General features: G+C 34.6%; 1 protein-coding gene across 5 annotated transcripts in view; it reads left to right on the plus strand.

Moving 5' to 3' along the window:
• SBF2 (SET binding factor 2) overlaps window positions 1–26,818 on the plus strand; it is a 272,366-nt gene that overhangs the window by 218,188 nt on the left and 27,360 nt on the right. For 2 of the 5 annotated variants that reach the window (XM_062578117.1, XM_062578118.1), the window contains 9 exons: window positions 237–382; window positions 4,367–4,565; window positions 6,601–6,797; window positions 9,134–9,271; window positions 10,418–10,513; window positions 14,474–14,545; window positions 17,268–17,452; window positions 22,472–22,648; window positions 25,552–25,653. In XM_062578117.1, the coding sequence (XP_062434101.1) occupies window positions 237–382; window positions 4,367–4,565; window positions 6,601–6,797; window positions 9,134–9,271; window positions 10,418–10,513; window positions 14,474–14,545; window positions 17,268–17,452; window positions 22,472–22,648; window positions 25,552–25,653 (1,312 nt within the window). The remainder of the gene's footprint in view (window positions 1–236; window positions 383–4,366; window positions 4,566–6,600; window positions 6,798–9,133; window positions 9,272–10,417; window positions 10,514–14,473; window positions 14,546–17,267; window positions 17,453–22,471; window positions 22,649–25,551; window positions 25,654–26,818) is intronic. The other 3 variants (XM_062578119.1, XM_062578121.1, XM_062578120.1) reach the window with 2 other exon arrangements.

Below are 26,818 nucleotides of genomic sequence, written 5' to 3' on the forward strand. Positions count from 1 at the left end.
TTTAAAATTAGTGTAGAAATGCATTTTTCTGGAAGTTAGGATTTTTCTGTCTTGATATTAAATGAAAAATTATGAAATGTTAGGATTTTTCTGTCTTGATATTAAATGAAAAATTATGAAATGCCTTATGTGGGTAAGTGGATTCATAAAGTTGATTCACACATAAAAATTTGTGTATATGGTCATGGAGAATTACATATATCTTTCTAAATGTTTTTATTGCTGTGGATTTATAGTACCTTCTCAAAAACCATTGTGAAAGGTGCAAAACGTGCTGGGAAGATGACAATTGGCCGCCAATATTTATTAAAGAAGAAAACAGGCACAATAGTGGAAGAAAGAGGGAATCGTCCAGGCTGGAATGAAGACGACGATGTCTCTGGTAATCATAAAATATTTTTCATTTTGGCTGATAAGTTTATCCTATTATGTTTCCATTCCAATTTGTTGAATGAGTAGTATCTTTAAGAAGAAATTGCAGAATCTGCCTAGACAAGAGTGAGAAAGATTTCAAATACTTAGAAGTTTCCTTTTGTGATGACCAGGGTTAAAGGACAAAATAGGAAGTTGACTATATTCATTGGTAAAGAAAGATGATAGATTTTAGTTATCAAATTACATTCCCGCAGTAATTTTTTTTGTCTTTTTTACGTCTTAATAGTGTAGACAAAATAACACTGAAGCACACTGCAATTTTCATTTATCTTGAAACAGTCTGACATCAGCAATTAGCCTATACCAAGAAAGCAGTAATCAGTGAGATTCAAGAAATAGCAAATATTGGGGGAGAATTTTGTGGATGTGGAAGTGACAAATGATTTCTCAAAGGAGCAAATTTTCATTATTACTGAAAATACTATTTTTCACTGAAAATACTATTTTTCCAAACTTTAATTCAGCATATTTTGAGATAGAAGGTAGAAAGTGATTTGGACACTTTTTATAGTTGTTGTGGTGCTGTGGAGTTTGACTTTCTTCCAAATACTTTATTTTTCTACCATGTGCTGCTGTCAGTATAACCTTATCTGGACCAGTGCTAGTTTATAATAAACCACTAGAGGGAACCAGATTCTCCTGTACCTAAGCAGGTATTGTTTTGTCATGCCATTTTCTTTGTTTTCTTTTTAATTTAGCATTTCAGATAATGAGGTGTTTGTCAAACACTAATAGTTTCTTCAAAATACCAAACAAGCTGAATATTTCCTTTTGAATATTTGCTCAATGAGCAAGATGACTTCTGTGCAGATAGATAAAGGCTTCTGAAGCTAGATTCTGCTATTGTACTGTCTCAGTGCTCTCTGAAATGGAGGAAGGCCTTTTCAGGAATGCTGAAAAATATTGATTCTCTTCCGTCATTACAGGTAAATGTGGTAAATAAAAGGCAAAAAAAGAAGGCTCTGAAATACTGAATGCCTTTTACGCTACTGAAAAATTACATTCTTCAATTGAATTTCCAGCCTCTTCCTTAGGTACTGAGCTAGTATATGTTCTGATGTTGCAAGATCTTCAAGTCAGAAGCTCTTCTGGGGGCTGTGCCTATTCTGTCTTGTTTTGTGTGTGTGTGTGTGTGTGTGTGTGTGTGTGTCCTTAACCCAGGCAAAGCAGGTACAATCAATCTGTAGATTTCTCTTGACAATGACAAAATCCTGAGAGTGTCTGCTCTGCAAACATACCAAACAACTACATTCCTCCATGAAGGCAGGTGTTGCACGAATATTAGTGATAACCACTTTTTTTTTTCCTTTAACAAGAATATAAAAATATACATAGTGAGTCTTCCTATCTACTGCTTTCCAGATGTTGTGATTGGGAATGTGTAAGGTGGTGGAAGTCCCAAAGCTTTCATTTATCCAAATGCTGCACTGACAGCTCTTGTATTGTCTGCTGACAATAATAGTGACTTCTTGCTGCCGATTTCTGGTATACCTGAATACAGATAGCCATAGGAAATTTGCCATTTAATAACAGCAATTTGTTTTATATTGACTGCTGTACATTAGTGTTTGTTTGCAAGTCTCAACAACTGAAGTCTAGGAAACTGTGCAGCTATACCAAGAATGAGGCAAATGGGGAACCATCTGCAGCAAGTGATGCATGGTCTTTTAAAAAAACATTAAAGAACTGTAAAAGAAGATAGAGTTGCAAGATAGAGTTGGACTTCGGATCATCTACTCCATCTGTCTGCCGCAAGGCAGGATCAAAACGATCTGTTTACCTAACTTTCTCTTAGAAGCTTTCAAGATAAAGATTCCACAACTGTAAGCAATTTATTCTAGTGCTTTAGCCATCCTTAATGCTAGACAGTTTTCTGTTATCCAGGCCTAAATGTTGCCTTGCTGCAATTTACATCATTTTCTTCATATTCTGCCTCTGTGTATATATGGAATAGATCATTTCCTCCATTTTGAGTTTAATATATTTGAAGACTGTTGTAATATTTCCTGTCTCTGTTCTTTTCTTGATAATAAATATCTACAGTTCTTTTGATCTTTCTTTATTAATAATTATACACATCTGATCATCTTCATTGTTCTTCTCTGAAGCCTCTTAATTTGTCCATATTTACCTTACAGGGTGATTTCCAAAGCTGGGCACAGTACTCTCTCTCGTTGTAAGTTGTTGGTGATGAACACCTGGCTTCTTTTTCGCTCCAATACCTCCCTATCTTTTTATTTTCAAAGTTCCAAATCTCATCCCAACCAAATACTGTTTGCTGTAGATGGTCACAGTGGGATGTCCTATAAAGTTTGAGACTTTTTGTAAAACCTGCTTTTACAAGCAGTAGAATCGCAAGAACAGTAAAATAGATTATTTACTCCTTTTCAAAATTAAAAGAAAAAAAAATAATTTTTGAACTTATTCCAGCAAAGCACCTTCATCTTCCAGGTCAGGTTAAGGGCACTGATGTGAACTGCTGTAATGTCTAGCTTTTTACATGCACAGGAAAATGATCAAATTCTGATCACAATATACCTGCTTTCATGAAAGAGAAATGAATTTAGAAAACATATTTCAAAAAATACACACTGATCTTAGGTAAGCCAATTATTGCTTTACATTCAAAACTGTTAAATACTAAGTTTCTGAATACCCTAAAGTAAAATTATATCTAAAGATCATTAAATATGTTCCTTTTTTAAAGTGAACTTTTCATCTTAAATGTTTTGTAACTTCTTTCTTACCACAACAGACAAGAAAACATAGAAAGAGAAGAGACATTCACCAGGTTAAACTGTTTATTGTTTAGACCAAATAGAGAACAAGGCTGTTAGGGGTTTGTTTGTTTTCTGATGTGCAGTAGAGATAATAAACTTTTTCTCTTAGCTTTTATGCCAAGATTCACAAAAGGAAAAGGTATCTAGATTGTTAGTCCTGTAAATTCTGAATGTTTTCTAATGCCAGTAAAATTTTACTTATATCAGAACTTTGATTTTTAAATAGAATTTTTCATATTTGAAGTCCTGTTTTAAATTTAAAAGTTCTTACATACTTTTCAGTATCTTCAGTCTCTCATTCAATAAGAAATATTTCCCTTCATATGCACATACTTTAATGTTTGAGGGAAAAATGGAAGCAGATAACTGGTACAGACTGTAAATCTGCGATCAGAAGTATTTGGAAGTAGTTGAAATTAAAGTGTCAATAACAGGCAGATGGCAAGTTTAGTATAAAAACCTTGCTTGGCTTGAATTTCAGTGTAGTTTGAACTTGTGACGTGTTTTCTACCTCTCACGATTGAAGTTTTTTTCTGGAAAGTGCAGCTGTCATTACTGGTCTGCTGAAAAAGGCTGCTGTTTGACATTCATACTGAAGCATTAGGAAAACAAGAGTTATCTATTGTGAAATTTTGATACAGAAACATTTTTCATTTGAATTAAGCCTTAAGAAGATTGTTACATCTTCTGTGGAGAGAGTAAAGTAAGTATGAGGCCCATCTACTGGTGGTTCACTGAATTTAGTTATGCATCATAATTATTGTATGGCGTCTTTGTATGGCAGTTTGCATGGCAGTTATGAATTTAACAAGTTTTCATAAATAGGCTATTGAAAGAAAGAATACCTGCCAGCCATTCAGGTCCAATGAATGTACAAGATAATTTTTTCCATGATTTTAGCGTGAAAGAAGTGTCAGCCATGCCAGCCACAAGTGCAGTAGATAACTCTGCGATGTATTTAATTTTTTTGACTAAAATATTATCTTTTTGCTTCCAATTTCTATGAACTATTCTGTTCTATATTTATTAGTGCCTTTTCTTCATCACTGACAGTAAGGCAAGCTAATATTTTACTTAGAATAAAGTACTGTAGCCTTCTGTGTAGCCGCAGGCCACCCCGGTAGCAAACACGCAACGTTTTTTGCCGTCAGTTTCAGATGACAGTGAGCTGCACACAAGTGGCACTCTAAAAGCATCGGAGAAATCAACAATGGAGCAATTAGTAGAAAGAGCCTGTTTCAGAGACTATCAACGGTTGGGGCTCGGCACCATCAGTAGTAACTCTTCTCGCTCAAAAACAGAATACTTAAGAATAACTGCACTGAACAGGATGTATTCACTTTGCAGGAGGTGAGTTCACCAATTCAGCCTAGCATTTGGCAATAAGGATGACATAATACTCCTTACAATATGCGTTCTGCCTGATGTGTCCATTTAAGGAACTTGTTCTGAGAAAAGTTTTGTTCAATGTACGTTCAACCCATGACCTTCAAGCTATTTGTATTCCACTCTTCTATCGCATGATGGCTGTACGCATGTTTAGCTGGTTGGGAAAAACTGCCGAAGAAGGTAGCTGGTAGTGAGGGGGCTGAGTCCCGAGTCCCTAGCCTGGCCTTCCTCCCTGTGTCCTCCCTAAAGCCAATGGAAAGAGAGCGCCCTGGCGCGTTCAGGGAGATGAACCTAGGTACTCTGAATTGCCTGTCCAAGGAGTTTCTCTCTCTTGGCTTTCTATGTTGGTGTCTGAGTTAGAGGGCTATTTTTCAGCTTTCTGAATTAGACATGAAGTTAGGAGGTAGAATTCATTCCATTATGATCTAAGTGCTTTCTGTAACTTGCTCTCCTGGCACTGGAAATTATTTGTATAAATTATGTGCATATAATATATATTCTGTCCCTAAATAGGAAAACAAGCCTCAGAAACAGATTATAACTATTTACTTCAAATCAAAAATATTATAAAATTGGATTCATTAACATATTTACACTGCTTAGTTCAGAAGTTTGTTATGAAAGTTAAATGCTGTGTGTGAACACGAATGTTACGGAAAAAAACAAGTAGTTCCTTTTTACTGTGAAAGCTGATGTAATTTACTACCACTACCCACAAAAATGCTGTTTAATACAAAAGTATATCTGCATGAGTCATTTTAGAAGAGCATCTGCATTCTCTAAAGCCAGTTTTGACTAGTCATTGTTTTCATTATGGATAATGAAATTGCCATTACCTCTTGGAAGAGGGCACACAAGAAAATATTAAATCCTGTCTGCTTTCTCACTTATCTAGAGCAGCAAACTAACAACAGCGTTTTTGTTCAATCACTCAGAATACAGTGCAAAAGAAGGCATTTAAATCTGTGCATTTGTAGTTATGCTTTGAAAATTACGTAAATTCCCCAAGAATCCTTCCCCAAGAAAACAGCTGTTTTTATATATTGTAGCCTTTTTGGAGAAGATAATTAATATCTTAGTATCTCAGGATAAAAATACTTGTGTAGTACCATGTTTGTTAATTTGGTTACTGTACTGTAGGAGATAAACCATAAATGGTATGTATATTGATTTTTGTATGAGGGAAATTCAATAAATAAGAGCAGTATATATCATATAGGAACAAAGTTGTATAGTAAGTGCTAACTTTTCCCAGCTCTTCCTCTTCGTTTCTTCTGAACATGAAATTGTAACTTTAATTGAATATTCTTTTTAGGAGATAGAAGCTAATCTTTCATACTGCTTAAATCCTTCCCTCACTTACATAAACACAACTGCTATCTTGTTAGATTTTCTATTTTTAAAATGATTACAACAGTGCAGTTCCTAATCTCTCAATGTTTTATAGTATTTCAAAAAGTACACCAGTAATCTTTTTCAAATACACTGCTCCATGCGATTTGGTTACAAATTGTAATTTGTTTTGACATAAGGCAGTTGCGACCAAAAATTACTGTTTTAGTTGTGATACTACAGTCAATGTAAACATTCTTTCCTGCCAATTCTTATATTCAATATACAAATATTAAAACTACTGCATCATTTAGCTGCCTTAAAATTCTGGGTTTTATGTCATTTTCAAAAATTTGGCTTTATGCTAGTGACAGATAAGAGAAGCACAGAGCAGAGAAATATTACTTAATAAAAAGTGACTTTAAATGGAAGAAAACTAGAAGTGCTAGTCTTACAAATTTATCCTAATTAAAATGTTAAAAAATTGTCATTCTGTTACAGATTAATATATTTGCTAGGGTTGAAATAGAAAATGAGTGTTGCTAAATAAAAAATAATTTAGATGTATTAAGCTTGTAATTTTAAAAAAGGAATTTTTCATTATTTAAAATTTTGACTGTGATTTTAATTTTTGTTCCTTTTTCACCTCCTTTTGTCAACACAGCTATCCTGGGCTTCTGGTAGTACCTCAGTCTATTCAAGACAGCAGTCTGCAGAGAGTTGCTCGCTGTTATCGGCACAATCGCCTACCAGTTGTCTGTTGGAAAAACACTAAAAACAGTACTCTCCTACTTAGATCTGGGGGTTTTCATGGGAAGGGAGTTGTTGGCCTTTTCAAATCCCAAACCACGCATACTGCAGGTGAGAAGATGCTGCTGGGCTTTCTATATATGTGTTTTTTTGATTTGGTTTGTTTTTTTGGGGGGAGGGGAATAGTTAGTTTTATAGGGAAAATCAGTGATACGATTGTAGCAAAAGTCTCAGGATATAAATGATTGTTTAATATTACATTCATTCAATTTAATTACTCTATGGCAAGAAGTGGACAAATGTGGGTTGGGTAGTTGCAGTTTGAGGGTATCTGGAGGAAGTGGGTGTGTTTCATCCCTTTCTACTGCTATTAAGCAGTATGTGAGGGACGAATGATGGTGAGGATGAAGGACAGATTTTCCATATGTTATGTTACACTCGACATTGTTGCCCTGAATCTTACACCCTAGATATCTGTGCAATTCAGTAAAAGAATTTCACATAAATCAAGCTATTCATCCCCTGATTCTCTTTCCTAAAATACACACTGCTCTTCGGAATGTAAAACTTCGTAAGCAGAAGTGATATAGATATTAACTTTCTATTTATGCAGAACTAAATTGTTACGACCTGACTTGACTTCCTGGGGCATTGCTTCAAGGCATAGGAGACACCATATTATTAACCCAGAGATCATTCAAGTGAATTTCAGGATATGCAACTGCTCCTTAAAAGCTGAAGAAAACATAATGTTTTGTCTTCAGACTTGTTCCACTATGTCAGACAGAGAGCAGCATGATGCTTTCTGCACATACATTTTCTAACCACTTCCTAGTCATATTTCCAATTTAAATACTAATTTTAACAGGGCTACCTTGAAATTTCTTTGAACATCTCCAGCTCATCAGGTAACTGTCAGTTAGTCTCCAGAGCAGAATCTGATTGGACTGTCACTGGAGAAGAGAAAATTATTTTAAGTTACAGTAATTTTTGTTCATCAAAATGTGCTCACTCAGGTTCTTTTACTTTCCTTCCTTCACTTCTGATTCCAAATGCTCTCTCTTGTGGTCAGGACACTGAATCCAGTTGAAGTTGCTATGATCTTTCTGCCCTTCATCTCCCTCTCCTCCTCTGTGGGGTTTGTGTGGTTGAGGAAGTATTTCTTTCCATCATCACCTAATTTTTTAACATACACTGAAAACTTTCTTATGTTTTCATTTCCTTCTTGATTGTATTTTGTTGATTGAGTCTTAACATTTTAATAAGACTTAAGATGGTCTTAAGTGGACCATCCTTGTTTAACTTCATTGCAGTACTTTTTGAGAGCATCCTATCCTCTCATCTGACTTTTTTTTCATCTTCTGTTTTTAAACTGTTTCTGTGGTCTCTCTGACTTTGCTTTCATCTAGTCATTAATAGCAATTTCCCTCTGTCTGAAGTAGTCATTCTCAAGGTCCTCAGTAACTCAAGCAACATCAGTGACAACTGAAGAATGCTTGTTTCTGAGATCTGTAGAGTAGAAAGTTTTCATCTGAAACTCATTGCATGTCAAGGATTATTGAAGGGTTTCCAAATATGGAATCGTGGTTCACACAGACAGTGCAATCCCCCTCCTGTGAGTTACCTAATCATATGGAAAGCACTTTCCGGAGGTAAATAGAGTAATAGAGCAGGTAGACTGTCAGTGGGGAACAGGAATATTACTTCTTATGATTGGAGATTCCATAACGTGTGCTGTGCAGGTGTACACGCACTGTGTGTCCTCCTTCTTCTCTTTTTTATCCCATTAAAAAGATCAGATTGGGGGGGTAGGAAGCCTGAGGGACATGGAGGTTATATCCACTGATGTCTCTGAATGCAGCATAAGTGGTCATGAACACTGGTGTCCTTGGATATGTATATGCACTTCAGGGAATGGACAATGCATTTCAAGGAATCTGCAGCTATTAGTAAGTAACTTTCCTTTACCATAGTGAAGAAGAGCTGATGGAATGTGATTTTTGAATATATTTTAAAAGTTATATTTGCTAATGAAACTGTTCCATCTGTTCTGTATACATCTTTTTAAAGGCTGAAATTTGCTAACAAGTACCACAGACTTAAAAATGTTATTTTTCATTGTGAGCGAGAAGGAAAAGCTACATCATTTCTATTCCATTTGTAGAGACCACTGGCTATTGGTGAATACCTAGAGTGGTGACCACTGAGTAATTTATATCTTTTAGAAGCTTAGCTTCTGCAGTGGATCACAGAAGAACATGCTTGGTGTTTGCTATGTAAACAAGGGATGATGTTCTGAAAATTCTTCACCATTAAAGGAATGGACAAATCATGACGTTTTCAGTGCTCTGCTTTACATAGTGAGCTTTTTCATTTGCTACTTTATGTATTTATAAATGTACTTTCTGTATTTTAATGTAGTCCATTCTTTCTGTGAATTTATTTAGCTCCTGCTTCTTTAGAATCTTCAAGCAGTATAGAACAGGAGAAGTACCTACAAGCCTTGCTAAATGTGATATCCGTCCACTGCAAAATGAATGGCAGTAATACTCTCACTGTTAGACCAACAATTGCTTTGTCTCCAGGTAAAATTGTTTTGTACATTACTTTCCTATGAGGAAGTTTAAAAGTGAGATAGTTTTCTCTGATTTGATGATAAGTAAATTTCTCCAATATGAATTCTGTTACTCCTTTTACCGTTACACTTTCTGGATAGCTTCTTCACTCTTAGTTTTGGTGAATATGTTTTCCATATGTTTATAATCTTTCCCGAAATATATTTTTAGTGTTCTTATTCTGACAGTAAGTGATTCTCAACCTGCAGTTTATGGTTTTTGATGAAATATGTTTGGGGATGATGGACCCATCTTGAGGCTTTAGCAATGTGTTGCAATTATGGAACAAATAAAATAAAGATTTCCAGAATATCAGAATGCCAGAACTTTACAAATTTTTCTATATCAAATGCAGCAATTAAATTATACAACCATATCAAAAGCAAAGATATGCTTTAGAAACCTTTATAACAAATTCAGCATTTAAAAAATTGCATAGCATAAGAGATGGAAAAATAAAAGATTGCCAATCTGAAAGGACTGAGAAAACATAAGAAATGTAAGATTCTCTGTATGAATTTATGCCTTATTTAGTTATAGTGATGATGGAAGGCATGTAGAAATTTTCATGTGTGTTACATTCTCAGAATGGGATTTTAATGCCGTTTCCAAGTAGAGCTTTACTTGAAATGAAAACTCTTTCAGAAGATGCTATTTTTGTTACGCGTTGGTGGAACCATGAAGAAATTAATCCATATTCTGTTTCAGTTATCATGTGATGAAACCTGGTAGGGTTCATGTAGCAGCAACCCTGGTGTCTTAGAAAGAGGATTACGAGACTTAAAACTGTGTCTGTCCTGCCTTATTCAATTAGTGGAAATTAGCCAATATAATATAGCCAAATAGTAGTTTTTCATGTAAAATAATATAATTCCCAAAGTGTGCATGCTTTGCTTCATTTATTGTTAAATATGTTGATTGCTTAACTGTATCTAACATCTCCATACTGTTGCAAATGTATACATCTGTCTTTAAAAAAAACAAATCTGAAACACAAAATTGGAAGCAGTTGTCTGTATTGAGTATGAAAAAAGCATTTTTATCATTTGTGTTAAGTGTTAGTCTGAAGTGACATTGTAGTTTTTTAATCTTCTATTCTTTTTTGGCTGACTTTAGGCACTGAAAGGAGGGCTTCAAGAATGTCCACTGTGTTTAAGCAGGTAGTGCCAGGACATTTGGATGTAAATCTGTCCAATAGCTTTGCTCGAGGAGGTCAGTAAGATTAGCTCAAAGACTAAGCACCTGTGTTATTTTAAATTAAAAAAAGAACAAAATGACAGTGAAATAAAAATAATTATACTGCTTATTGATTTGTTCCTCTGTGAAGCAACAAAATAAAAATTACAGATTAGCCTCAGTCCATAACATTATTTAAGTAAGTATTTAATTCCTGTTTAAGTTCTTTACTTACCATTGAAATAAAGTCTGTTTCATGTTGGAAATTAGTGGAAAATTAAACACTTAATTAAGAGTTATGTTTTTAAATACTGAGTCATCTCTGTTTTTAATTAGTTGAAATGTATGGCCTAAAAAATGCTTATTTTCTATCCCTGAAATAATTTATATAGTCACAAGATTTAGTAGTATGAGGAAGTTCGCACATACATTGGGGTTGAATGCACTTTAGAATCTCCAATTACAAATCAGCCCAGCATTTTGTAAAGATTAGTTGATGGTTCATAAAGTTACAAATAATCTAGCTAAATAATCATACTTTATGTAAAGGAAGGAGATACACGGCCAGCTTTTAATCAGTTAAGAGATGCAGTGCTTTCTTTGAGAACAATTATTTTTAGGAGCAAGAGTTGATCAGTGTAATTTCTACAAGAAGCTTTCATTTTTGTGAAGTGAATTTCTACTACTTTTCAGTTTGATGAAATTCTTAGATTTTTTTTTTTATGTGTAATACTTGCATAAATTAGTGCAGTGAATTCCTTAAATATAACATATGGTTGTTAGAATAGATATGGAAATATTTTCCAAAAGGAAAAATTTTATATTACTTTCATTACCTTTGACCTCTGAAGGCTGGTGCTGCAATTATTTCTAGATGTTTAAAGCTTGCTGTTCTTCCCTTTTGACTCCTTGCAGCTTTGTAGACAGTGAAGTAACCATCTCACAATAGCTTGAGCTCAGATTTTCAGAGGTGGGAGAGAGAAAGGCTGTAAGAAGCCTCCTCTGACATTGGAAGTTGGGCCTGTTTTGGCCTCCTGAGGTCCATTCCAACCTGAATTATTGTACAATGAGAAGGCTTTGTATGGGGAAAGAAAAGGCAGTTTTGTAGAGCAAGACATTCAAAAGAAGGGATTAGAGAAAGGAGGGAAGGAGGCGGAAGGGAAGGAGGGTGGAAGGAAGGAAAATACACAGAACTGTACAGAGAAGTTATATGAGTAATGTAGCAGAAGAGAAGGGCAGTTGAATGGGGATCACCATAGAATGTACGGTTCTGTGCATCTCCATTAATCGTAGTATATGCATATTTCATATCTAAAAGTTCTGTTGATAGTTTCTACTTGCTGCCTCAAGCTGCCATACATGGAGATGAAAAAGCTTGGCGGTTTTAACTGGATAGGTAAAATGCCTGTGGAGATAAGAGAACAGGGATTGACAGACAGTGTCTGGAAATGTTAGATAAGTTAGTGCTTGCGCCCAGCTTGCCTTGCACTGAAATAGTGAAAATGCTGGGTGGCTGACAGCAGGCTTTTTGTTCTGTTCCATCCCTTTGTGCGGGAATGAAAAGTGCCAATGGTGGCGTTGTGCTGAGGGCAATGAAGGTACTCCAGATAAGTCCGAGGAAAGCTTGTTGGTTGAGTGTTTGGAAGTTGTCTTTTGAAGATAAAAGGATTACTGAAATAACTGTGGCTGATGTTGGGGGTTACACTTTGCGGTAAGCTTGGTAGGGGGAACTAGGAAAGAGGAGTCCAGAGGCTTTGTGTTGTCTCGTTGGACATTGCAGCCTCTTGGCTGAATTTCAGCAGTAGTCAGAAGGAGGGAAGGGAAGTTATCTTGTGTCCTGCTGGTCAAATGCTGCACCTGGCCTTTATATCTGAAAGGTATAACTGCAGGCCAAGGTCTGCAGCCTGTTCGCAGCTCAGCGGGATGCCTGAGGACTCAGCTGAAACGTAAGAGTGTTTGGCAGTATGATGGGAGCCCTAGTGAAGGGGAGAAGTAGACAGGGAAAGAGACAAATGGAGGAGTATCTCTCTGTAAATAAGTAAACACTAGGTCTTTCTGACTGGATAACAGAATTCTTTTGGAAAAGTTTCCAAAATACAGGAAGTGTATAGAACCTTTAAAAGTGATATTGTTAAGTTAGTGGATTCAGGTAGAATTTGTTATTGCAGGTGTTTTTGCTACAAGTTATATTACACATGTGCAGTACTGTCACAATACAGTATGCAGGACCAAAAATGGACATAGCAGATTTTTTGGTCAGCTGAAAAAGGAGACTTATTTTATGCAGGCAGTCTAAAAATGGTGATTTCTCTCTCCTTCCTGTTTCTCAGAATAACCAACAAAGCAAAAAAAAAGCCATAGAAAATACAGTGGGGCTAGGTAATCAATTTATCATAGCAATAAGCCCAAAGTCTGCAACAGCCATTTAATAACTGAATTATGTACTACACTGTACAAAATACAATAGCAGGATTTTTGTGGTTTCTGGATTACTCTTCTTATTTTCATTGTCACACATAGAGGGCTCAAAAGCCAAGTTCAGCTATGATACACCAATTGAAAATGACACTTTCTATTTTTATGTGCCAGATACTGTGTGTTTTTAATATGCATCCTTTTAAAACTGAAGTTAAAAGATATGTTCCAGTGCTAGAATAGTATTTCTCACTTTTTAGAATCGTCCATGTTCTGAATATTCATCAACTGTCCTGAATATTCATGTTCATGTCAGATACCTTTTTTTTACTTTATTTGAAACACTCTAATCAAGTATTTGCCTACAAACAAGTTAAATTAGTTCTGAGCTGAAATATTTGGCCAAACACTTCTATTTTATAATGTATTTTCATTCTTGAGCCTTCTTTTTGGCAAGTTCTTTGGATGATCCACAAGTTCACTTAAAATATATATCTTTTTTTCTTATATTACTTTACAGGTACAGTGAGACATTTATTTGAAAGGCAGGAGACAATACTTTCTTGGAAAGAAGTTGGGTGTGTAGATACTGTGTTTGAGTCAGAAAGATACTCTCTGAAAAGCACACAAGACTCTCACTGAAAGTGAGTTTTTAGTTTTTAGGGGAAAAAAAATCCCTTTGATACTGGAGAATGACAATTTTCTAAATTACATACTTTTACATAGTGCTTTAAAATGTAAGTTAGTACACAGAACTAACATTTTGCATTTTGATTTCTTTTTGAGGTCCATCAAGTTATATACTTAAAATATTTTTGAGGAAAAGAGAGTTTTGCAAAACTGCACTAAGATTCAGGACTTTTAAGTAAACTAACTTTTGATTGGACTTTCAATAAAGTATCCAATGAGTCACTGAGTTGTTAAGTTTCCTTTCGGTATTAAAATTATATATATATATATATATATATATATATATATATATATTATTATATTATTATTATATATATATATATGCCTTTCAAATAAATGTCTCAGAGTTGAGTCTGCATTTATTCATTGTAAATATCCTCACATTTTTCTAGCAGCAGGAAATCAGACTGAGAAAACATTTTATTCTACTAAATTATTGAACAAGGTCAGGTGAGAAGTGCTGCTCTTTAAGATCAATTAAATATCACACTGTACCTGTAAAGTAATATAAGAAAAAAAGATACATATTTTTAAGTGAACTTGTGGATCATCCAAAGAACTTGCCAAAAAGAAGGCTCAAGAATGAAAATATATATATATGTATGTAATGGCTGTGCTGCATATTTGAAATTATTGCAATGACTATTAAATTATTGCTTTTTGATAAATGGGTACTTCCTTCCCATTTTATGTTGATTTTCTGGCTTGATTGATATTTTGTCTTGTGATGACTAAGATTTGTGCTGTCCGATAAATCATATACTTTAAAGAAATTCAACATATACTAGATCTTTGGAAATTAATTAGAACCCTTTTCTTTTCTCCTGCAATGTGTCTCGCTGCAATGTGCATTCCATTCCTCCTCCTTCTGTCTTTACTGTTATCTGCCAGTGCTTGGGTACAGAGATAAATGTTTCACTCATTCAAATTCCAAATCAGCAACTAAGGGAAGAGTCCATCAAGGTACTGTATTCTGTGTCCTGAAAGCACATTCTGTTCTACCATCTCCATAACTGCTACAGTATTCTAATATGTGTTAAAGTGATAGTTAACAGAAAGCCTTAACTCTGCATTAACAAAACTTTGGGGTTTGGGTTGTTTTTTGTTTTGGGGGGTTATTTACCAATTAATATATGATGCAGTGAAAGACGAGCTAAGAGCACATTTCAGCATGTTATACTTTAATAATATTATGATATAATGCACAGTGAAATGTAGAATTATTTTAATTCTTTAGGAAAAAAAAATCTGTGACAAAATTGTTAACAGCAAGGATTAATTCTGCAAAAGAGTAGTACACTCTTTCTTTTGTAGAGTAGGTAAGAAATACTGCTGCCGACTCGATGAACTTTCCTTCCAGAATCATCGCTAATGCTAGTGGAGAGGGAAGTATTGATTTCTGACAAATAAGAAACTCATAATAATGAAATACTTGCCAAATAATGAAAGTCAGTTACTACTGACAAAAAATAAGACACTGGACAAAATTAGAAAAGAATTATAATTGTCTTGATTATCATTGTCCATCACTGGGTAAACATGTTCGTCTGCTTGTATTTGTGTCTGGTTCTGCTACTTTTGGTGTCCTACAAGCCCTAATGATGGGGAATCTTTGTAAAATGTTAGAAAGTATGACTGATAGGATAGAATTTTTTTTGAAAGTAATATTTTGGGCAGTCATCTTTTATGGAACTAGCATTGCTCCATACCAAATGAGCAAGAATTCATTTCCATTATTAAATACTTGCAGTGATTTCTGTTCGCTTGCTGAAGTCTTTATTTTTTTGTTCTGTTAACAATTCAAATGTGGAACACAAATTTATACTAAACATACTACTTTAGTAAGTGAGGTATTTCGTGAAACTGGCTTTCTTTAAAATTTGAACTATTTGAAACTGTTACTGACTCTTAGGTTGTTACCAAACCATTCTCAGTTACTCCCATTTGTTTGCTCCCATCTAAACCTGGGAGGCAGGCAGGTTATACTGTACAGACAAGTCTGTGTCCCAGATTTCTCTACAGGATTATTTTTTAAGTGGAAAAACAATACTGCTTCTGAAAAACTAGAATAAAATTATTTTGCTGGGTGAGCTGTCTCACTGGAATTTTACTGCTGTCTACGGCTTTTTTTCTTGTATACAGGAAATAATAACTGTTCATATTATTGATTTTACTGAAGATTCTTTTCTTGCTACTGTAGTATGTAAATTTCTGCTACAACTAGATATTTTTAGTGCCTTTATTTTGGATGCCTTGCTTCACAGATTTATGGGCAAGAAGAATCCTCTGATAATCTGATTTACTGCATATTGGGTTAAAGAATTACACGCAGTCATTTGAACACCAAATTCAGTATACTTCAAAAGATTTGATTTTCAAATAGTTTTATTTATATTCTGAAAATTAAGTGCCTTTCAAATATTACACACAGATGAAAAAATTCTCACACAAGATCATAGTTACTAACCAAGGCACAATACACAGAAAATGCCTACTATTTATCTTTTCTTCTGTTAGTGCTGGATAGGCTCTGGCAGTCTGGCTTACCAGTACTTTATCTTACATGGACATCATAGACCTTACTTAAGTGTGATCAGAGCGCTGTAGAAATTTCCTCCTCCGGAAATGACAGTAACATAGCTGTATCAGTAAGGCGCAATATGCAAACGAAAAGGCTTGTTGAGAGGCAGAGCTTATTGGGTTGGTGCAGGGCCTTTCGAGTATCGCTGTGTTGCTTTCAGATGCAAGTCTGTGGCTCCACATTGTCCTGTGCTGTTCCTTGCGGATATATCGGCTCAAGTTGTTGCTTGCTTTGGGACTTCTGTACTATTCCCTGCTGCCAGAGTGATGGTGATACAGTGCCAGAATAAAATTGTAAAACTGTCATCTTCCAGGCATCCTCCTCTTTACTCACACAACTAGACCATAGTCACAACTGTTAGAATGTAGCTGTGAAACACAAAATTAAAAATAACTTGCTTAAGTCCACTTCACTTTCTAACATGCCCATTAGACACAGACAGTTAAAAACTAAATCCTATAGCATTCTCCATTTTAATCAAAGTATTTAAAGGGCAAATATGGAATACTTTATCCTGAAATGTAGTATTTGAATTGTTCGTCCTTATATACATTTTGATTATAATAAAATCTGGGATACGCTGTTAGATTATGTGGGGCAAAGGAGATGCAAGAGTTCTTGGTAACAAAGAATTTAAAGTGATACTGTTTCCATTGTTGAAGGAGATAATTATTGTATAATACTTTTAGTAGTTAGACTTCCAAAATAATATGCCTTTGACGGGAATACAGCGAATTTTTGTCCCTGCTTCTGAAAAGAACAACACTATTCATTTCTTTTCTATATACTTAAATGGATATTAATGAGTTGCAAATTATGATTCATTTTATCATTGGGTTACTGATTTCATAGCAACCATTTTCAGTATAGTAGAAACCACTGTGCAGGGGTTGATAGAATCTTAACAGTGCAGTAGATAGATTTTGACAATTTTAGTTATGAAATTATCACTTTCCAGTGTGTGTTAATTTTATCATATAGAGAACGCATATGATATGTTTAAACATTGTACTTTCTAAATTATATTTTAGTGCATGCCTTATTAAATGTAATCTCTAGTGCCTCACAAAAAAAGTTTTTTAAAAATTTTTCATCTTCACGAAGGTGTCTGGGCAAGTCTTCGTTCCAGCAATCGATTTATCAGCGCTCAGGCTCCATTCATTGATGTTGGTGCAAGACTTGCAGGAAAAGATAACACCACTTCCTACAGCAGCAGCACATTTTTGCAAAGTCAGCTTCTGAGACGTCAAGCAGCCCTTTACATATTTGGAGAAAAATCTCAATTACGGGTAATGGCCCTTTTATTTTTATGTTAAAATAGTTTCTTTTGGCTTGAGGGTAATGCCTCTAGTATTTTTACAAGACAATAATATTCTGGCTAAGATAAATGGATAACTCTCCTAAAGGTATAAACTCACATGAGGATTTTAGGTAGTACTTGCTATAAAGGCATGTTTGACTATGATCTGTATTACAGTACACAGCATAAGAGTTAATGCAGTATAACTCAGTGTGAAGGGAGAAAAATCAAGCACTGGGGTTATGTAATACAACAAAATCAACATAAATAAAAACATACTAGATTATCTTAAAAAGTGACTAAAGAGCAGGCTCAGACTCACAAAAGCTGAAGGTCAGTGACTGGAGCCATAGCTGTCTCTTGCTCAGGTGCTGATGTGTAGTAGATACAGAGCTAAACATGCAGTTAAAAGATACAGAGAAGAATAACAAAGATGATTAAAAAATGGAATCGCTTTTGTGCAAGATAAAGAGTATTCAAATTAGAAAATACATGACTGAGACAGAAATACGTTCCAGGTCTGTAAAATCATGAAAAGTACGGAGAAACAGAAATAAAAACGTGATCAACTGTTCCTTAAAGTAAAAGGACTGAAGGGAATCCAATGAAATTATCGGGTAGCAGACCGGGGGAAAAAGGAGATACTTTTTTCAGTACTTCAGAATTAAACTGTGGAGCCAATTACAACGTGATGTTCTAGGGGCTAGAAATTTGAAAGAATTCAAAAAACAATTAGAGAAATTCATGAATGATCAGTCCATTGGCATAAAGTCAATTGAAAGTTTTTAAGCAATGCAGGCCAAATTATGTTTTCCACTACAAGGAAGACAAAATAACTTCTCATGGCAGGATATCCATTTGGCAGCTCTTCAACATTAAGCAGAAATCTTATTTTCTTACTAGAATCTGGCAAAGCACCCAGCTTCCAGTTCTTGTTCTTAGCAGTGAGGCTTCCCCTTTGCAGTGGGTGCCTTTTCGCTAGCCAGCAGCATGTCCAGCAAAGCCTTTGGATTCACAAGTCACCATCTCTTCATAGCCTCAACAGTGTAGGCTGTGCAGGGAACAAGCGCAGCAGTTTGGCTCTGCTCTGTGTAACTACTGGGGTAAGGCTGAATGACGGAACTGTAGGCAAATGGAGTGGGGCTGATGTACAGGCAGTGGGGCTCACTGCCTATATCAGAGGCCGTTCAGGACTGCTCCAAGGGAGATCTGGAGTTCTGTATCTGTGTGTTCTTGCTTTCATAGCAGCCGTTAAATACACCTCAACACATACTGCTGTCCTCTGATTCAACTGTTTCGTCATCTAGTGTTCAACTGACTCCTCAGCTCACAGTGATGGTGTGATTAGTGATTAGTTTTGGAAACATAAAACAGACTTACTTGCTAATTTAAATGATGGGTTAAAATATTACAAAGTAAATGGAATGTTATTAGTCAACAAAGCAATCACCAGGGAAAGAAAAGCATCATTAGTGTGGGCCAGCACCGGGATGATGTGAATGAGGCTGAAACAGAAGTCTGTCCATCTTGATTTTATTACGATTTTGCACACCTTTTCGGTTAGACCTTAATATTTCAGATGCCGTTATTTAAGAAACAGTAATTCTTGATAATTTAACTCTTCTTTTTTCAAAAAATGTTTGCAGATATTCTTAAAAAAAAAACTGCACTCAAAGATTGAAAAGTCACTTATTTTTTATTTTATTTTTCCAAATGTGATCCTAGAGAGGAATAGCTGGTTTAAAACCTAATGTAATGAGTGAAGTCTGTAACTTTCAAAAGCTCATGTGGAAACACCATTATTCAACTCCTTTTGAAATTATATTTTTTCAGGAGATGGAAGAATCTCCTGAATAAAAATAACTATAATTCTTTGCAAACTGCTTTTCTGTTTTGACTTTTATGCTTTAAAATGTTTTATATTTGATTGGTAGTCTAAAATATGTTTTTAAATGATGATTATAAGTATGGTTATAAATAACAGTTAAGTATCACTTCTTGTTCCATTTTTAATTTGTCTTTTATAATTTGGCTTGCAAATTCATCTTCCATTTGGTTTCTTCGTTGGACACTAATACAGAATCTAGTCACTTTTAATTGTTCATATTATGAAAATATCATCTGACATGTAATCGTTTTCACCATAATCAATAGAACAATAATTGCGGAAATATTCTACCAAGTCTTGTAATCAGTGTTTTAATTTCATATTAAAAAGCATAATACTATAAGTTAAAAATCAATCCAGAAAATTCAAAAGTAAACATAATTCGTCATTATTAAAACAAACTGTTACTTAGAATACTGAGAGAAACTGTTTCTTTTCCTTGAAAAGTTTTAATTTTAAGCAAGTTGGCATTTTCATTTTCTGGAGAGCATTCTACCTGAAGTTTTCAAACAGATCTGTTCATATCAATTTTTCATCTTCTTAAAATAATTTTATAACTGTAAGCCACACAAGGCTCTGGCAAAGCAGACCCTGTAATGGAAAGAAATATAGAAAGAGTAAAGTGAGAAATACGATTAGATATAATTCATTAAGAAATTACTTAAACAGAATCGTGAAAAATTATTGGTATTTGTCTTTAGTCTGCTGCTTCAGAGTGACCTTTTTGACCCTTGGGACAAAAACTAGAAATGGTTTAATATGCCAGCACTCACAAACCAGTTGGAGATAGTATGTTAGTGCTTGGTATATATTAAAGCGTTTTAATATATTACCATTCAGGTGTGTATTTTAATGCAGAATACAAAAGGAGTTGAGTATTGGGTGTGCAAACAATAAGTATTTGACAAAACCATTCTGAAATAATCTGAAGCCCAGTAGGATGTGTATAATTTGGAAATTTTGTAGAAGGGCAGTTTATCAAGAATCTTTTTGTTATGCTGTATGGTGTCCTTGTTCCTGCTTGTTTGGACCTTACAGGATAAAGGTGATTTTTTAACTTTTTTTTTTTTTTTTTTTTTTGGGGGGGGGGGAGGTAAATAATATGATTTTGCAAAGGATGAGCTCTTCTAAAAAACAAAAAAAAAATGTGTATTGTGTTAACTAGTGTAAGAATAAAATTGCATAGTGATTTGTGTATTCTTCTGAGCTTGCTGTCATTGATATATATCTAATCTAGAATATCAGTTCAACTTTGGCCTTTTATAAAGAAAGACTGCTGATTGTGAAGTGTTTACCTAGCTTTTGTTAGAGTCTTACTGACTTGGAATTTGCTGGCTTTGAAACAGGTTTGGCAGAGCATACATTTCTGATGTTAATTCCTGTAAGGACCTGCTTTATTCAAATAAGTAGCATGTCACATATTTTGATGATGTTGCAGAAAAGTATAATGTTTTCAGGAAATACAGCTGTGTTTCTCATGTGCTCTTACCATACCTCCATACAACTTAGCATTCTAAAAAACAAGTTTCATAGTTAAGCTATATACTTCTTAAATTTATTTTTGAGCTATGCCAAAATATAAACGGGAATAATGGAGCTGGGCGTTTGCTTTTCGACATTTTGGCCTGGCTCCCTATGAAACATCTTATTCAATGTATTCTATTCTATTCTGTAGACCATGTTTAATTGTATTAAAGAGCAGTTTCTGAAGAAGACTGTAGACAGCTTGATGTGAAGGTCTTTATCAGAACTTCATGGATGAAAATTGTTTCTTTTTCCAATTAATGTTCTCCATATCGTCATCCTTTTCACCATAGTTCTCTTTTTCAGTGAAGCAGTTTGACTTCTTAATTCAGTCCTCCTCTTTTGTCACTCATTTTCTAAATACTGTATGTAAAACATAACATGAAAAATTCTGCTAGGGAAACCTCACATACCTCTTGAAAATTATCAGGTGTTCCTTAACTACTACTGTCTGTTGAACTAGATACTTTAGATGAAGAGCTGCTTCAGCTTGCAGTAGCTGCTTAGATGAGTCTTCCAGGTTGCGGTTTGGGGGGTTCTTTTGGGGTTTGGAGGGTTTTTTCCCTCCTTCGTTGATTAAAGTACTAGCACCCCTACTGCATTGTTGGTACTTGAGACAGTTACTCTATTTTTTGTTATTTTTTTGTAATTTCATTAGGAAATCCTAAAAAAGCATATTTTCCAATGTGTAAAGAACTAAAATATGTCAGACAGACATCTTCCAGATGCACCTCATTTTATCCTTAGATGTATTATGCATGTACTCTGTGTCATATTGGGATAAGATTCCATCTGCATGGTAAGAATGTTTAAACAAAGAAATATAAAGGAGAGAGAATAAAGGGAGAGAGAAAAAGAGAGGTGTGATATTGAGTACAGGCCTAGAAGTCAAAAAATTCTAAATTTTAATTTGAATACTAATTCCTTTTGGGACCTTAAACAGGTATTTCTTCATATTCCTCAAAACTGCCCGTTAATGTTACCATAGGTAGGCTTGTGCCAAAGCTGTGCAAGCATTCTTTGCTTCCAGAAAAATCAAAAAAAAGAAGCAGCAGCGGCAGCTATAACGGTATTTGCATTCCATGAGTTATGCATCACTACTAGAAAATTACCTGTGTTTAAATCTGAATTTACATGTTTTTGGAAATTTGAATAGCAGCTTAAATATGCTTATTGACATTAACTTTGGAGAATAGTTCAGTTTCTCTAGTGAACTCTAGTGAAAGCAAGTACTGTTACTTCCTTTACTTGGTATTTATCAACTATAGTAGTATTTTAATCACAAATTTTAATGTCATTTCAAAAGAACTCAGAAAATCTCTCAAAATCAGTTTTGTTATATTGATAAAAGTATTAATGTCATGTGTTATACATCCCTTTGCTATAAGTAGTAGGTGGGTAGTTTTTTTACAGGACATCTTGCAAGTGTTGTAAGCATCATTATGTGATGGGCAGCTACTCAGAATAAACAAAATTTGAATTATGAATTGAAATATTCAGGAATAAAGCAGGTAAGGCTTGAGATTTCATGAGGCCTGTGTTGAAAAAGAAATGCTTTCCTATTAAATTACTTCTGCTGTTGTTCTTCTCACACAGGGCTTCAAACTTGATTTTGCTTTAAATTGTGAATTTGTTCCTGTTGAATTCAGTGACCTCCGACAGACAAAAGCAAGCTTTAAAAAGCTGATGAGAGCTTGTGTTCCCAGCACTATTCCTACAGATTCTGAGGCAACATTCCTTAAAGCACTTGGGGAGTCAGAGTGGTTCCCACAGGTAATTTATGTGACAGATACTTCTAATAATCTATGTGCAGTACTGCTTACACAAAATAAATCTGAGATTGTGACAGAGAACTAATCTTCTGAAAGCCAGCTGCTGTTTTTCTTTGTTCTTTGTAGTTACTTTGCATACTATCAATTTTGTCAGTACATAGAAATTATTATTTTAGTATGATATAACATTTACAGATGTAGGAGACTTTTTTAATAACATAGTTTACTATTTCTAACATGGAACAAGTACTCAAGTAGAGATTACCATTTTTACTGCCTATATCAATTTATAGTCTTGATTTCAACTGCTTTGTTTTACATTATAAATTTTAAAAATTAGAAATTAATAGGGAACAAGAACTGAGCCTTCTGATTTTAAAGCCAGTACTATACTTTTCATATGTGTTGCCACCCTGACTTCCCATATGCACAAGTATTTAACAAACATGCCAACATCTGTTGTCTATTGTGGGATATAGGAACGTGTCGGGGGACAGGGGACTCATAATCTATCAGCACCTGTTCTCTCTGAGTCTGTTCCTTTATTTCCATATCCCACATTCTCTTACATTAAGACTAACAAGATGAAGGTATGATTGGAAGTAAGTTTTGCAAGACTGAAATAATGATCACATGGAAAAGTCGGCTCTTTGTGAATCTTAGAGCATTTCAGTTACAGCAACTACTTTTGAACAGGTGGATATTGGAATCCTCTATGAATAAATTCTCCTGAATATAATTAATCATAGAAGAAAGAATAGAACCTTATCTTAGGCTAATTTCTCAAGGAGGCAATACCTGTGAGTAACATAGTAATTCTGGTAACTGTGTGTCAGAAAACATACTCCTGGCTGGAATGTGCTACAATGCAAGGAATGACTTGCAGCTTTTCCGCTGGAGGTGCGCTCCCTGCCTGGCGAGCGCAGGAGGGCCGCTCGCGTTGCTGTGGCTGACCGCCGCTTTGTTCGGGAAGGGGAGGAGTGGCTGGGGAGAACGGGTGCTTGGCTCTTCCACCATGCTAACATTCTCAATCACAAAGTAATTGAGCAAATCAAAAAGTGTAGACAGATGAAACGAGTCATATTTTGGTGAAATAAACTTCTCCCTATAGCAGTTCAGCAATCAGCTGTTTCTCAAAGTTTAAGAAACTTCAGAGCAAGGGCAACAGTGCATTGCTCTGTGCTCAGGACTAGCTCATAATATCACACAATAGCCCTGATTCATTACCAAGACATTTCTGTGGTGTAAATCATGTTTAAAATGCTGTGGTTTGTGACTTACATGATAAACCTAATTTATGACTGATTTGTCCCATTTTCTACTTCTTTCTGCTACTTAATTTATGACTGATTTGTCCCATTTTCTACTTCTTTCTATTATCTATCATCTTGGAAATTTGTTTTTATTATACAAATCTTTCCTCTCCAAGATAACAGAAGTTGCATAGTAGTGGTTTTTAATTCCTTATAAGGCTGTGAATACACAAAAAATTCAAGATGCTGCCATATCTTCTGAATGTAAACTATAAAAATAGTATTTTATATTTCTTTATATTGAATCTATATAACTAGATTGCACATCAGTTTCTTTTCATATGGACAGCAAGAAAAAATACTCTACTCTCCTGCTGAAAAAATATAGACAACTTTTTTTTTTTTTTTAAGGTGACATTCTTTTCTATCTTTATTAATAATTGCAGGAAAGTGAGTTGCTTTTATTTTCTAAGTAGTGACTGGGAATATTCAGAGTTAAGTGTCTATCATCATAATGGAAATGTTGTAATATTTATCGGATTGTTGATTGCTTTTTCCTTACATGATCTTAGACGTGTCTTGTCTTTTTTTATTTATTTGTTTTCCTGTAGTGTTCTCTTTCTTCTTTCAGGCTTTCACATTTCCTACTACTGCTCTTGGTTGTGTTGTATTCAGTGCTCTACAAAAAGCAGTTTCATTCTACTATAAAAAAGTGAATTGGTTACGTATTGTCTATTATGTTTTTTGCCAGGAATGCTGCCATAGTATCACAAAAGCAATAGAAACAGAACAAATATTTTTCCTTTTGTAATTATGGTGTGAACTTCTTAATAAGAAAAAATAAACCTGTCCCATCCACTAAATTTTTAATCCACTTATAACTTTTGTTTGAATAAACTCAATCAAGTCAATAACCCTGCCCAGAGAAATTAACTACCCCACGTGCTGAAGCATTTGTAGTAGAACTGCATAATGCATATTAGAATTAATATATCCTCTTTCTGCGTATTTTAGGCACTCTATCCCAAAGCAGAGATGAGACTTTGATCTATTTCCAGTCTATAGAAATAAGGGGGGAGGGGTTCTTTTTGTATTTTTAATACATAATTCATTGAATTAATTTCAAATGTTCATGAGATTGTCATCTTTTATTTATTTGTTTTCCTATATTGTTTTCTTTCTTCTTTCAGGCTTTCATGAGATTGAACATTAGAAATATTTTCCTTTAAATATCTTACATGGGTTCTACCATGAAAAGTATGTAGTGACTTTATGAAACTTTAACTTTTCACAGGAAAAGATTTTAATGTTGAGCCCAGCATGGAATTTCTCTACAATAAATCTCTCAACCATGTTGTTCACATTCTCCATTTTATGACATCAGTTTTATTACAGTATACATTTGTTTTAATAGATTCAGCTCCTATCTTCAAATCTTTGCTTAGTTTTGTTACAGTTTGAATAAAAACCTTCTGAGACTGTTATGTTGTTACAGTTTTCTAATCCATTACATCAGTCAGTTTTTCTGGGCTGTACGTCAGCTTCTTCATAAGTCATTTTTAATATTAAGTATAAAAGGATTCTATTTACTGATAAGATCTAGACATTTATCTTACATTTGTGGATGTTACTTATTTGTAATACTTTATAGCTTCACAGGATAATGCAATTGAGTGTGATCATCTCAGAGCTCCTGGAAAATGGTTCTTCAGTTATGGTTTGTTTGGAAGATGGCTGGGATATTACTGCACAGGTAAGCTACTATTAAAACAGGGAAATAACTAAATAGTGATAACCAACACAAGGCAATATTTTTTAGATAAGTGACTGAAATTTTGATATAACATTAACAACTTTGTGATGTGGCAGCAATGAAGAGACTAGAATGCATGAATCCTTACATTCCTTTGCAATTTGCATCTATTACTGATTTTTCGCAACCATGGAAAATTTTCCATACAATGATCTTGTTACAAAGGTCATGATGGGCTTACACTTTTAAGGCTCATCTAATATCTGAAATCCTGTACTGACTATATATTTTAGAATGCAAGCTGAGAGTTGCCACAACAGCTCATTTTATCTTTGTAAATAAAGTAAATGGTTGCCTAGAGGAGACTGACATCCACAGGAGGGAAGGAGAGGAATTTTTTCTCTTGCCATTCACTTTTCGTAAAGTTAGGAGACCACACACAAAGAAAAAAACTAAATTTGTGCCAAAGTGACACCTCCTGCAAGGACAGATGACTATAACAAATAACTTTCTGAAACAAACTATAAATTAGGTGAATGATGACCCACTGCCTCATGCAGTGAGTACATTGTGTCCATGTAGTTGCTTCATAATCCAGAAGATAAACACAGATATCAATAATTTCAGTAAATAAAAACCTCTTGTACAGCCAGCATCCTGATACCAGCTAAACAAAAACACAAGGAAATGTTAACATTATTCTTGGAACCATTGTCAAACAGTGAAAACTAGAGAAGGGAAGGTACATAATGACTAGAGCTGAGAGAAGTCTTACAGTCTCCTGAGATGCTGTCTACAAGAACAGGCTGGTACACACCATAGTATAGCAACATTTCAGAGGATCTAAAGTAACCCTTAAGACCCAGTCTTTAAAACTTTCTCTACTGAGGTACCCCATACTTGTTTGTAGATGTTTATCATCCTTGTTTTATTAATAAAAGTAATTTTATTTCAAATTTAATTTAAATTTTGTAAGCATCATAACAAACAAAATCTGAAAAACCCAAAATCTACAGTAGCTCAGGTTTCTCTTTTAGCCTGTTTAGTTAAAGCTCTTAAATATGAAATATTGTTTGCATTACTTTGATTAAAATGTCTGTAATTGGTAAAATATATGTAATTTTGTTTATATGGATGATTTTGTTTCCCTGAAATATGAATGGAT

Source organism: Rhea pennata, chromosome 5, assembly GCF_028389875.1.
Source record: "Rhea pennata isolate bPtePen1 chromosome 5, bPtePen1.pri, whole genome shotgun sequence".
Lineage (NCBI taxonomy): Eukaryota > Metazoa > Chordata > Aves > Rheiformes > Rheidae > Rhea > Rhea pennata.